Here is a 14,889-nt window from a genome sequence, read left to right on the forward strand (position 1 = left end):
GGCTCCATGAAGCTGCTTTCTCATACCCCCTGTTTGCTGGTCTCTGATAGGAGTCCAAGATGTCGGATCCTTGCTGTATTAGCTGATAGGGGACCTCTGCATGTATCTCTCCTCACTCTTTGTTCTCTGTCAGTTTCTTATTCCATTTGGTGTTTGGCTGAGTACTCTATCTCTTCATTTGATGCTTAGGGTTTCAGGATTGCTGTTGTCTCTTTTTGGCTTAGTTTTTTTGGATCTTTGCTGTGGAGGGACAGTGTGGTGCTTCTGCCTAGAGCACCATATTGCCCAGAAGTCTCTTTTTCTTCTTTCTTGCCTTCCTTTGTGCTATGAACAGTTTTTTTAGAATTCAATTTTAATTTACTTAGAGTGTATTGAATACATCATTTTGCATAATTTTCTTAATGGTTGCTATAGTTATTGCAATATACATATGCAACATACTAAGCTACTAGTATCAGTTGTTTACTATCTTGAGTATAATGTAGACACTTCCATTTAGGTTCCTTTACCCTCCCCACATTTAAATATAATTGTTTTAATATAATCATGTTAAATATTCCTTCTACATACATTGAGCTCCACAGCAGATGGTATTTTAATTTTTGTTTCAATAATCAAATGTGATTTAAGAAACTAACAAGTAGATAAGATAAATAAAATAAAAATGGCCTAAATACAATAGATTATGTATTTCCATTTTTACTCATTTTAATATTTTTTTGTTGACGTTTTAGGGTTTGTTCTGACATCATTCTCTTTCTACTTGAAAAATTTCCTTTACGCATTCTTTAAAAGTAAGTATGCTCCAACAATATTCATTGCAGCATTTTTCATAATAGCCAAAAAGTGAAAACTATTGACATGTCCATCGATAGTTGAATGGATTAACAAATTGTGGTACATACATAAAATGGAGTATTATGCAGCCATAAAGAAAAATGAAGCTTTGATGCATGCCACAAGGATGGACCTTGAAAACATTATGCTGAATGAAATAAGTCAATTGTGAAAGGACAAATACCGTATGACCTCACTTATATGATATCAACAAATATATAAAGACCAAAGATGGTTACCAGAGATGGGATGGAGAGGAAAAAGGGGAGTTTTTATTTCAGGGCATTGATTTATGGTAATGGTGGAAAAAATATTTGTAAAAGATAGTAATAATGGTGAAAAATGAAAAATGTAATCAATATCATTGAATTATACATGAGTAAGTTGTTGTACTGGTGAATGTTTTGGTGTGTATATTTTCACCACAATAAAAAGGGGGAAAAATAAACAGTAGGTCTGCTAGTGACCATTTTTTTAGATTTTTTTTTTTTATCTGAGAATTAAAAGCACCAGTGTCATTGGGTTCCCACTCGTCTCTGTTGGTTCCATCAGGGGAAAATCACCTACTTGTGCCACCTTCAGTTATTAGGTGGAGAGTCAAGTGATTTCAAACGTAGGAGGCCTTCTGCCACTGAAGACAGTCCTGGGATCTCTAGCTGTTCTGCCTTACTCCATCTACTTTTCAGGGTTCCTGTATGATTGTTTGCCATATTACTTCCCAGGTTTTTTGGTTGTACTTAAGAGGCAGAAAGAGGAAAAGATGATTCTATGCCATCTTGTTTCAAGTCACAGTGTCGTATGTTTGAATCAAGATAATACCAATCAGTTGCTGTAACAAAATCACAAAATATCAGTGGTGTAAAACAAATATTTATTTCTTGCTGATTTTAAAATCCATTGCAGTCCATGTGCTTCGGGATGGCTTTCCTTAAGAACTGACTCACACACCCAGGTAACTACATCTTGTAGTTACCACATCTATGGCATAAAAGTCACCACAGAAAGAGGAGTGAGGACTAAAGACTTGTGTGGAATGTGTCAAAGGATCAGTCCTGGAGAAGGCTTTCATCATCTTTATCTGCATTCCAACAACCTGAACTCAGTCACATAGCCCCTGGCATAACTGCAAGGATGTTTAGGAAAAGTGGTCTTTCTAGGCACTGAGAAAGAAGAGGTAACCCAGGCATTGTTGAACACTGGAAACCTCTATTACACCAAAAGTCCTAATGTACCAGAGGTAATGTGGTCAGATTTCGTAATAGAGAGCAACATAACATTAATTCAGTAAGGAATGCATTGCAAGTGAACTGTAAAGCTATTAGGATTGGTTTGGGGAATAAAAATCTTATTTCCATCTTCAGCATAATTAGACGATAAGACTAAATAATTGTTAAAACACATCATCTCTAAAATTACATTACTCTAGTGCTTTAAATCACTATCGTCTTCATTATTTACCATTATCTTCATCATTATTTTTATAAAATGCTTATGGTAGTGTGCAACAGACTCTAAATGTTCTACGTGTTGTATATTTTTACTAATATTTCTTTATCATATCAGTCTTTTAAAGAAATATGTAGATATTATCATTCTACAAATACAGAAGTAAATGTTTAAGAAAACTTAAAATTTGCCAAAGTTCACTTACACTAAAATGGCACATTGAGGAATTCATTTTTGCCATAATGAAGGGTTTCTGCTCTTTCTTAATGAAATCCATTTTCTGACTTTGGAGGTTGAGTTTAATTTGTACAAGTGTTTCTGAGCTCCAATATGGATGGCATTAAGGTGCAATTACAAACGTTGGGGATATACCAGAATATTTGCCCACTCTCTTCTAGTCTTATTTCAGTATCATTCTTACAGGGCAATAGACACAGAAACGGGCGATTGATGACATCAATTAAAACCTCCCTTAGGGTCATAAATTATAAAAGTTAAACTATGTTTCTGTAATTTTTTTTTATTTTCTTTTAAAAGCAACGCTTCTATTAGCATGTGAGTAATAATATGAAATAATGTAGTTAATTACCATTTTGATAAAAGTTAGCTTTAAAATATATCACACAAATGAAATTAGTAACTAACAATAGTGGATGCAACACCCTAGATATAATGATGGCATATGTAAATCTCTATATATAATTTTTCTAATACAACACAGGTATGGTGGAAGGTCGACTACTTATTAATGTCCATATAGTAATAAAAATATGTGAGTTCAAATATCTATAAAATTCAAGTAAGGAGCTTTTAATTGCATGATTGCTCTATTAGCTTCCTGTAATTTTTTGAATTAGATAAAAATAGAATTTTTAAATGTTTTGAAAATGGGATGCAGATATAAATGTCCAGATTCTTTGACAAGCTAGAAAATCCTTTATTGTATGAAATTAAGATTCCTATGGTGCAAGACTGGACAATATTTTGTTCTGTTACACATAAGAGTACCAGAAGTCAGAGCTGACTCATGGCAACTAACAACAACAGTGGATACGATAAGAAAAATTGGGGTAAATCACACTAAAAAAATAATTTGACATAGAATTATTTACAACCTGGAAGAAACCTATTCTACTTCCCATAGATTAAAAAAAACTAAATGAAATAAATTAATTCAGCAGAATTAAATTGCATAACTAGTAATGTTAGAAAGACTTTTACTTTAGGATGGGAAATAAAAATCGAATATTTCATAACTTTATTTCATTTTCACTACTTCATATTGCCACCAAGTTTCCACAGGGGTTTTCTCGGTGCTGCCTTAATTTCTTTGTTCCTGAGGCTATAGATGATGGGGTTCAGGTTGGGAGGCAGTGCTGAATACAAAACAGACAGCAGCAAGTCCAGGAGAGAGGGAGAGTCTGGCACTGGCTTCAGATAGGCGATGGCTCCCGTCAGGAGAGAGATGGTCACGACTATGAGATGGGGTAAGCAGGTAGAGAAGGCTTTTGACTGGCCTTGTACAGATGGGATGCTTAGCACTGTATTGAAAATATAGGTATATGAGAAAACAGTGGCAAGTAAACAAAAGAAACTATAAAATATTCCAATTGCCACACTGACATTAATAGTTACATGTGACTTTGAGCAAGAAATCTTTAATAGTGATGGTACATCACAGAAAAATGGAGGGAGGTTTCTGGAGCCACAGAAAGATAAAGAGAAAGTGCCAGCTGAATATAAGCTTCCAAAGACTCCTCCAAGGAACCAGGAGGCAGCTGCCTTCCATACACAGACTCCTCCGCTCATGATGACCTCATAGTGTGGTGGGTGACAGATGGCCACATGGCGATCATAGGACATAGCTGTGAGGATGAACACCTCAGCCCCAGCAAAGTGAATCACCAACAAGACATCCCGGTAAAGAAATGGTGCTCTTGTAAGAGAGTTGAGAATGGATTTGGGAACTATAATGGAAATGAGACAGATATCAAAGAAGGACAAGTTCTTCAGGAAGAAGTACATGGGGGTGTGAAGATACTGGTCCAGGGTGACAAGGACAATAATGAGAAGGTTCACCATTAGAGTCGCCAAGTAAATCGGCAAAAACAGAAAGGCGTGCAGGACCCGGAGTTCCATGGTGTGGGAAAATTCCATAAGGGAAAATTCCATAAGGAAAAATCTCATCTCCACTGTAACGTTGGCCACGTCCTTGACTCTATTGTGCCTCCTATGGGATGATGGAATTTAGTAACTTTAACAAGTCTCGCTGAAGCTGCATTTTTTTTTTTTTTTTTTTGGCAGACTACTCATTTAATGTTTTGAAAACTCTCCCCGTACTATTTTCTGAACATCCACATTCTTTGTCAGTTTACAGTGAAAAAGACCTGGCTTTTAAGTGAAACGACATAATACACATGCCCTCTCTTCAAACGAAGGAAGGTGGTGATGTTATCTCTTTTCTTTAGACACCATATATTAATGGATAAATCCCAATTTTATAACAAATTTTTATACCTGTAACAGAGTTGACTCATACTATGTAATACAAAATGGCAATTCACATTTCTTTTTGTCTAAGTTAAGGCAAGGTAGATAAGAAAATAGAGAAAAAAGATATGTTAGAAGGAATATTAGAAATGTAATTTTAGTGGGAAATGAAAAATAGAAACAAAAGTATTAAAGAGAAGTAAAAGGCCTAATTCTTTTCACAATCTAGCAGACACATTTACATTCACACAAACCCGTCCCTTACCCCCAATCACTCCACTCACCCTATATCATGTATGTTTGAAATCAGGGACAGAGTCTACACAGAATAAATCTTCACTACGAACAGAAAGAGGATATAATGTGTAGGTAATATTTAAGTGAAAAATTGATGTTTCAAGGAGAATGAAGAGTTCTTTCACTTAGAAAAGAGTTGATAAAATGTGTCCTGTTAAAGGGAAGTAGGATTTTGAAATAGGGAGGAAATATTAGAATACACCTACTCCTCACTTACAGACTATTTGGTTGTCCATATTTCACAGCGACAACAATAACAACAAATGTATTATGTAACTACTTTGTGCCTTAACCTGGGTTTCCTCCCAGCATTCAGCTCCTGCCCAGAGCCACCCAAGTCTGTCAGGTTTGCAGCTGAAGCAGCCAGCTCTCTCTCCAGAAGGCCTCTTGCTGGTCCCATCCCCACAGCCAGAGCCAGCTTTGTAACTCTTTGTGTGAAAGAGGCCACTGAGGTGGATTTTGAGGGAGCCCTTCTGAGAAGGGCCTGGGATTGGCGGAGGGGCCCAGGAGGAGGCAGGGGCAGGAAGGTTGCTGCTGCTGCTCCCCTCTACTCAAGCGCCCTGGAGGGACCAAGTACTGCAGTGGGAAGAGTACTGGGGGTAACTTTGGGTCTGGGGGATGCAGCAGAAGCCGGCTGTCCCCCCGTCCTCCACAACCCATCCTGCTGAGCCCCTCTTCTGAGCAGCTATTAGTCTCCAGGCTCTCAGGCTCTGACCCCAAGCCATCCAAGACCAGCCGTATGCCGCTGGTTTCCCTGGGGTTCACTGGGGCCTGCCTGTAGGGCAGCAGCAGGTAGCTGGGATTTCAGAAGGGGTGGCTTCAGGGGAACACAGAATGGGCAGCAACCCCCACCAATCGTCTTGACCCCCAGTGCCACCAGTTGCTGGAGCCCCAGAGCAGCTGACTGTGCCTCTAGTCCAGCAGCAGGGTCCCAGGTCTCCCCAAGTGCCAGCCCAGAAGGCAAGGCCTTTGGGTCCAGAATTCGGTGCAGGAGACTCAGCAGTTCCTTGGGTCTGGGCTTCGGAGCTGCCTCCATGTCCTCCTTATATATAGATACATACACATACAGAAAAAGGGACTTAAAGCGTTAATAAACTTAATCAAGATCTCCAGGTGGTAAGGGGCAGAGTTAGAATTCTAACCTGTCTAAATTTCTGTAACTATCCATGTAAGATATTTGGCCTTTCAAAAATTAACCAGTTTTACTAATTCAGGATTTAGTAACCAGGCTCTTGGTTGAAATTTTTTCACAGTTTTTATAGGCATGTTACACTGTATGCTGTGAATTTAGAATAAAGACTATAAACATGAGAGATAAATTTCTGCTTTCAAAGGCCAATGAACTTTCAATATTCACTCACTGAAGGATGTGTATTATAACAGAATAGTGGTGAGTTTAGTAAGAGTATTCTAAACCATGATCAACTGCAGGCATGAACATTAAAGTCTAGCCTCAGTGTAAGACTCAAACTTGAGAAAGACACACATAGAATTTTGGACATCAAAAGACCTTAGATACCACAGTTCTTTTTGTCTTATTTTTTGACACATCCTGTCCTAGGATAGATTTCCTTGTCATCAGGCTGGATGAGGACTCTGGAAAGATCCAATTCTTTTTCCTTCACATTTATGAACCCCCAACATTAGATTCACCTGGTCAGATGAGAAAGTTTGCACTTTGCTGCATTCTAAGGTTTGCTTGTTTTTTTCAGGCTGATATCTGAAGGTCTTCACTTTCCAGAAGATGAAAAAAGAATGTCTTTGAAGAAGAGCAAATCTGATACCTCGTCTTAACTTTTTGAATTTGCTGAAATCATTTCCAAAGGGTTACACAATTTCTTTTAAGAAAAAGCAAAGCGTGGAAAGTGAGGTTCTCCTGGGAGGTATTAAAGGCAGTCTGATTGCTACATTTGAACGTCTAAAGCACTGTGACCCCTGCACCAGTAACTGTTGCCTCACTTTTCACTACCTTGTTATTATCACTCTCATAGTAAGATAATAGGCGAAGCCCCACTGGGCCTCATCAAATAATAAAGATACCTGTGTACATTGCATTTTATTTCCTGTTTTATTTAAAAGAAGAAATAACAGCATTACACAATTCTAAGTTCTCTGAGAAGTTGATTTTGGCTTATTGCCCATTTCTCTATTGCTTCTTTCTGTAGGACCCATTTATTTATAAATCAAGATGTCATTCATTCAACAGTTTAGAAAGCTGTGGTATCAGGGAGTGGTCAAAGAGGGCATCAGGGTCCTGCTACCTATTTTTATCCAAAATACTGGTAGATGATATTGCACATACTAGAAATAGTATACTTCTGTTCTCTGTTATTCACATTAAAATATGCTCTTTCTGCTTAGAAATCAAATGTACAGCCTAAGTAACTATATATCAGAATACTCTTGCTTAATTAGAAAGCTGTTTTGATAATACTGGTGATCTACTTGAAGACACAAACCAAAAACCAAACCCATTGCCATCGAGTTGATTCTGACTCATAGTGACCTTGTAGGACAGAGTAGAACTGTCCCATAGGTTTTCCAAGGCTGAGTCTTTACAGAAGCAGACTGCCACATCTTTCTACTGTGGAGTGGCTGGTGGTTCAAACCGCTGACCTTCCGATTAGCAGCTGAGCCTTTTAAGCACTGTGCCACCAGGGCTCCCTACATAAAGACAATTACAAAACATTGTTTATTGCCCTCTATAATTTTAATTGATATATATACATATGTATATAAGTATATATATATACACAGATATACATATATATCAATTAAAATTTATAGAGGACAACAAACTATATATATATATATATATATATACACACGCATATGTATACATATATGTATCAGAGCAATAAATATATATATACCAATGCTTATTAAGGTGGAGGAGGATGAGGCAACATTTTGTCCTGTTGTATATAAAGTCACTATGTGTTGGAGCCAACTCAACTGGCAACTAATAACTATAGATAGATAGATAAAGAGATATAGAAAATTATATATATATATGTCTAGGGGCCCTGGTGGCACAGTGGTAAAGAGCTCAGGCTGCTAAACATAAGGTCAGCAGTTCGAATCCACCAGCTGCTTCTTGGAAACCCTATGGGGCAGTTCTACTCTGCTATAGGCTTGCTATGAGTCGGGATTGACTTGACAGCAACTGGTTTGGTTTTTTGTTTATATATATACGATATATATATTGTGTATGTATATATGTATATAGTGTGTATATATATATATATATATATATATATATATATATATCTATATATCTGTATAGATACCTATATAGATATATGAAGCCTTGTTGGCATAATGGTTAAGTGCTTGCCTGCTAATCAAAAGGTCAGCAAGTTTAACCCACCAGTGGCTCCATGGGAGAAACTATCTGGCAATCTGCACCCATAAAGATTATAGCCTAGGAAACCCTATGGGGCCATTCAACTCTGACCTTCTGCTATGAGTCAGAATTGACTTGACAGCACACAACAACAAATATATGCACATATATAGAGAGAAAAGCAGCAGCAGCAGCAGCAGAAGACAAAGACTCTTTAACCTGAGTCATATGCATAGTAATAAGCTCTAGTAAAAGGCTTTCAACAAAAGCAATGGGTAATATAACAATCGTTTTGTTGTAGATGATAAATCCTCTAAGACTGTCCTTCCCTTGCCGTGTGAATTACAGCAGTATTACTTCACCTGTATCTCATTCTCCTCAGCTATCTAAGGGCCTCCTTCATAGGGCTTTGAGGGTAGAAAATCAGTTGAAACTTGTAGATTACTCAGTAAAAAGCCTGTCTCAGTATCAACAAATAGCAGCTCTAGTTGTTAATTTAGAGACGACAGAGAAGGAATTCTAATTCTTGGCATACTGAGATAACGATTTACTTTAATTTGTTTCTTTCTCTGGTCCCTCCCACTGACTGGCAAAGTGTGTTGTTAAAAAATGTTTTGCCTCTGTTGCAGATCTTGTGGTGTTCCCTACACTTGCTAGGATGTGATAGGAAAATTAGGCAAATTCCAGTCCTACCATTTTGGAGTTCCTGATATTTGGAGAAACATATATGATACGTAAACAAAATTTCAAGTATTATTGTCTGCCATGAGAGCTATTATTAGTTACAGTAATTGTTATCACAATATTGATATTTTTATTAGTCATAATGTGCTTATTTGTGTAAAAGATGCTGTTTTTACAAAAAAGAAATTTATAACCAAGGAGGAGAGAAAAGATATGCAAATCAAAAACTTTATTTAAAACTATGGGTACACACACATAGTATAAATCATTCATGGATATTACAGAAATGAAGAGCTATAACAAATAACAGTATATAAAGACTCCAGGGGATTAAAGTAAGCAGAGAAGCTGCATAGATGGGTTTGCCCATGGCGTCAGATTTGTGTTCAGGGGTTTAGGAAAGAGGCAGTGAGTTAATGGGGGTTCTTGTTGTTGTTAGATGCCGTTGAGTGGGTTCTGATTCATAGTGACCCTGTGTAAAACAGAATGAAACACTGCCCTGCCCTGTGCCATCCTCACAATCATTGTTATGCTTGAGCCCATTATTGCAGCCACTGTGTCAATCCATCTCGTTGAGGGTCTTCCTCTTCTTCACTGACCCTCTACTTTACAAAGCATGATGCCCTTCTCCAGGGACTGATACCTTCTGATATCAGTGAGACATAGTCTCACCATCCTTGCTCTAAGGAGCGTTCTGGTTGCAGCACACAAGCCTCCACCGTATGACGAGCGACAGACAGGTAGGGGAATGGGGGTTCAGGGTGAGGAAAATGGCAGTTCACAGCAAAAGCAGTGTCAGGAGAAATCCAGCACTCAAGAACAACTAAGATTCTTTTCAGACACGATTAGTGTCACTGGCATGGCAAACATTTTGAAAAGTAGGGAAAACATTAATTACAGGCAGTCCCTGGGTTAAAAACATCCGATTTACAGACAACTCCAGCTTGCCCTTCAATGTTGTGTAAATTTGCCCTCACTTTGAAACAACTGAACCAACCCCTACTCCTAATAAATTCTTCACCACAATCACCTTCACTTCCTGCACATGCAGCTTTTATATCATTGAAAAGTCTTCCAGACTTTCCTTGCGCTAAAGTAAGGCTAAATAAGAACTGTATGTACATGTTCTGACTCACCTACAAATTCGACTTAAAGACAAACTTAGGAAAGGATCTCATCCACAACCCGGGAACTGCCTATATTGATTAATTAAAGTGGCAGAAAGGCGATAACTTTACCAGATATTTGGGAAATACTGCATACATTTAACATACTGTCATTGTCTGATTTTATAATTCAGTAATGGAGATAATCTATCCACAAAAATAGAGTAAAATACAGCTTGCAACATGATATATGCATTTTACAGGTTACAGAAGTTTGAAGAAGGTAAGATGTCATTTGCCTATGATGATAAAGGCAGACTTCATGGACGAGATGGACTTTATGTTAGATTACTGGGCATGAGGATAATTCTAACGTAAAAGATGTAAGTAAGAATTTAAGTCAGAAGATACTTCTGTTTAATGTGGTGAGATGGGAAGTTTCAGGACATATGTCAGGAGGGTTAGCAGATGAACGTCAAGTATGCAGCAATAAGGAGATACAAGTCTGGAAAATAATAAGGGATATTGTAGAGCAATTTATTTGTATTTTATATGGTAAACGAGTTAAGAATAATATGTTTCAAGTCTTTAAATTACTTTATTATTATCACTTATGTTTTGAAAAAGACATTAATCTTTAACCACTTCTGATAAGTAAATATAAAACAATATTTAAGTGATAGAAGTCATACCAGCAAGAAAAAATTACAGAAAACAGCCACTGTTGAAGATACGCATTATGTTTATTCTGATCTTATTCCTATAATATACCACCAGATTAATATTCTAAGACTCATCATAATTCTAACTGTAATTAATAGTTTGTTATACCAAATAAAAATACAATCATCTTATTCTTATCACTGTTGCTTTTTCACTTGATGACAAACATCTTTTTCTATCGTTAAATGAACTTGTGCTTCTTGATTATGTCTGACAGTTTAGAATCACTTCTATAGAAATAACATCGTACAGTTCACCAGTCTGAAGATTTTTCTTTTATAATTTTCTGATTATAATAAGACTATGGATACTTTCTTTGTTTTCTGTTAAAATAGCCACATCAGTTTAAGTGTGAGATCCAACGAATGCACCTTTTTCTTTTTTTTAGATTCAGGTTTTTATTCAAAGTCTATTATTCTTCCATCATACCACACAGACTCACTTATTCTGAGAGGACAGATTCCTACACTTACCCTTTAGTCTTAAACCTCTGTGACAATTATCATCAGAGACTGCCTGTTAATCTTATTGCATTCTGGGTGATTATTTCTAGAATGCCGTAGTTTGAGGATTAAGGGCTGCAAAAGTAAGCACCCAGGTAAATATAATTAATGATTCAAAATCCTTAACATTCTTACAGACTGAGCTTTATTTTTTTATGCTTTAATTTTCTTTCTTTTTTTTTCTTAATTTTTTTTAATAGTACTTTAGGTGAAAGTTTACAGAACAAGTGTTTTCTCTTTAAACAGTCATTACACATATTGTTTTATGACATTGGATAACAACCCCACAACATGTCAGCACGCTCCCTTCTCAGCCTTGGAGGACCTTTTCTCTTTTTTTTTTTTGGTGAAAGTATACATAGCCAAGCATACACCATTTCAAAAATTTCTACATGTACAATTCAGTGACATCGATTACGTTCTTCCAGTTGTGCTGCTATTCACACTTTAGATGAAGGTTTACAGAACAAAATAGTTTCTCATTAAACACTTAGTACACATATTGTCCTATGACAATGGTTAACAACCCCACGATATGTCAACACTGTCCTTACTCAACCTTGGATTCCCTATCCACCAGCTTTCCTGTCCCCTCCTGCCTTCTAGTCCTTGTCCCTGGACTGCTGTGCCTCATTAGTCCCGTTTTGTTTTATAGTGCTATCCAGTCCCCGGCTGAACGGTGAACCTCAGGAGTGACTTCAGCACGGAGCTATAACGGTGCCCGGGGGCCATACTCTAGGAGTTCCTTTAGTCTCTGTCAGGCCAGTAAATCTGGTATTTTTTTGTGTGTGTGTTAAAATTTTGTTCTACATCCTTCTCCAGCTCTGTCCAGAACCCTCTGTTGTGATCCCAGTCAGAGCATTCAGTGGTGGTAGCCAGACACCATCTACTGTACTGGACTCAGTCTGGTGGAGGCCTTGGTAGCTGTGGTCCATTAGTCCTTTGGACTAATCTTTTCCTTGTATCCTGTTCTCTTCAATCTCCCTTGCTCCCAAAGGGGTGAGACCAGTGGAGTATCTTAGATGGCTGCTCACAGGCTTTTAAGACCCCAGAAGCTACTCACCAAGGTAGAATGTAGAACATTGTCTTTATAAACTGTGGTCCCCACAGTCTTCCACCCAGCAATTCAGTCTCTCAGGGAGTTTGGATGTGTCTATGGAGCTTCCATGACCTTTCCTTGTACAAGCTGTGCTGGCTTCCCCAGTATTGTGTACTGTCTTACTCTTCTCCAAAGTTACCACTTATCTATTTATTTAGTTTCCTCCCACCCCTCCCATACCTAGTAACTAACAAAGATTGTTTCTTTTTCTGTGTAAACTTTTACACGAGTTTTTACAGTAGAGCTCTCATATAATACTTGTCCTTTTGTGATTGACTTATTTCACTCAGCATAATGTCCTCCAGTTTCATCCATGTTATGCTATACTTCACAGGTTCATCATTGTTCTTTACCTTTGCATAATATTCCATTGTGTGTATGTGCCATAGTTTGTTTATCAATTTATCTGTTGATGGACATCTAGGTTGTTTCCATCTTTCTGCTATTGTGAACAATGCTGCCATGAACATGGGTGTGCATAAGTCTATTCATGTGACGGCTCTTATTTCTCTAGGATATATTCCTAGGAGTGGGATTGCTGGATCGTATGGTATTTCTATTTCCAGCTTTCTAAGGAAGCACCATATCATATTATTTTCCAAAGAAATGCACCTTTTTAAAGGTTTTTCACATTTTACTTAATTGTTTTTGAGATGTTTTGTTCCATTTTATAATCCCATCAATAGAATATTAAAATACACCTTTCTCTAGATATTGATTAATATTTATATTTATGACCTATGTCTTTTATTCTTTCGGTTATATTTTTTAATTAAGCTTTTGGAAACAAAAATCTCTGATTTTAATTTTATTCCAGGTTTAAGTTGGAGCTTCTGTTTTAAGAATTTTTCTTGGCATACAGATATTTTAAAATGCGTAGACCTCAAGATTATCAACTAACCCTTTAGGAGTCGGCTATTGATACCATTTTAGTGATGCTTTCCCTGTGCTTATTTTATATTATTACATTGGCAGCTCCTTTTTTTTTCATTTTGTTGATTCTTTGGTATGTTAAATGCTGCAGTGCATGGGGCTTGTAGCAGGGTGGAAATCATGGACAAAAGGATTATGGAATTCACATTTCCTCAGTAAATAAATTTTTTTTAAAAAAGTGTGTCTCTATTGCTCTCCCTTTTTGGGGGGGCAAGGCAGGCATGGCATTTTGATTAAGGATAAACAATTTGGGCTTGGGCATCAAGCAGTCTGAATTAATGTGACAGCTGTTGGGGGAGTAGAGGGAAGTGCTAGTTACTCAACACCAGGAAACCTTGATGGCTCCCAGTCTCAAATCACCTATTTATTCTCCTTAGTAAAATTACTTATACTCATGGTCATTCTCCCTTATTTCTTGCAGAGTTGGCCTCTTTCCTCACTAACCCAACTGCTTACACCAGTCGTGGTTATTCTGTCTTCCTAATTCCTTCAGCAAACTGGATTCTCAGTTTATTGCCTCTCACTTCTCCACTAATGATATTTTCATCCTCCATAACTCAGTCACTTGCTCCTGTGGTCATCCCCTAAAGCCTATAATTAACAACAGCTTCATTCTTTCTAGAGAGCTCAATTTCAAGCAATTTTTCACCACTACCCTAAAATGTTTTAGCTAATTCTATCTATTCCCTTTGACTGCAATGTTTCTTCAATCCTGCTGCATCAGTACTCCCTTAAGTGTGCCATCAATCAGCTCCTAATCCAGTTTAGCTTCCCAGATTAATCACCACACTCAGTCCCTTGCATGAACCTTCTACTCCTCGCTCCTTTTTAGATTCATCATTCACCTGGTAAAATCCCATCTCTGCTTGTGTTTGTACCCACACAAGTGAGTGTGGCTGGAAAAAATAAAACAGGGAGACTTCCAGAAAATGGCGCTCTAGGCAGAAGCACCATGCCTTCCCTCCACAGCAAAGATCCGAAAAACTAAGCCTAACAGAGAAAAAAATCCTGAAACCCTAAAACACCAAATGAAGAGATAAAGAACTCAGCCAAGCACCAAATGGAGTGAGAAAGCTGACAGAGAACGGAGATCGAGGAGAGATTCATGCACAGCTCCCCTGTCAGCTAATGCAGTGCAGATCTGCCATCTTGGACTCCTATTGCAGACCAGCAAACAGGGGGTACGAGAAATCAGCTTCATGGAGCTTCCAGCAGGAGACAAAACAACCGGTAATTTGCGATATACGCTTTCCCACCCCCCACCCTTCTTCACTCCCAATTGGCCTCCTCTGCTTCCCGGGACCACAATCTCTTGTCCGGGAAACACCAGCTGCTTGGATTCCACACATCCGAACGGGCCAGCTCTCTGAGTGCCATTTGTTGGCTCTGGTGTTGCTTTTTTCCACTTCTTTTGATTTCTTCCTT

At 37.8% G+C, this 14,889-nt stretch overlaps 1 protein-coding gene and 1 pseudogene across 1 annotated transcript; both read right to left on the reverse strand.

Moving 5' to 3' along the window:
• Window positions 1–3,555: 3,555 nt before the first annotated feature.
• Window positions 3,556–4,470, reverse strand: LOC101354160 (olfactory receptor 14K1-like). Its single transcript, XM_004391107.1, has one exon. The coding sequence runs from the start codon at window positions 4,468–4,470 to the stop codon at window positions 3,556–3,558; it is 915 nt and encodes a 304-aa protein (XP_004391164.1).
• An 868-nt stretch (window positions 4,471–5,338) lies between these two features.
• Window positions 5,339–14,324, reverse strand: LOC101354411 (suppressor of cytokine signaling 7 pseudogene; annotated as a pseudogene).
• Between the last annotated feature and the right edge of the window lie 565 nt (window positions 14,325–14,889).

The sequence above is a fragment of the Trichechus manatus genome, unplaced genomic scaffold (genome assembly GCF_000243295.1).
Source record: "Trichechus manatus latirostris isolate Lorelei unplaced genomic scaffold, TriManLat1.0 scaffold00486, whole genome shotgun sequence".
In the NCBI taxonomy this organism is placed as follows: Eukaryota; Metazoa; Chordata; class Mammalia; order Sirenia; family Trichechidae; genus Trichechus; species Trichechus manatus.

Bases quoted from the DNA above. Each gene is read 5' to 3' on its own strand.
- LOC101354160 (XM_004391107.1), bottom strand. From the start codon at position 4,470: ATGAGATTTTTCCTTATGGAATTTTCCCTTATGGAATTTTCCCACACC.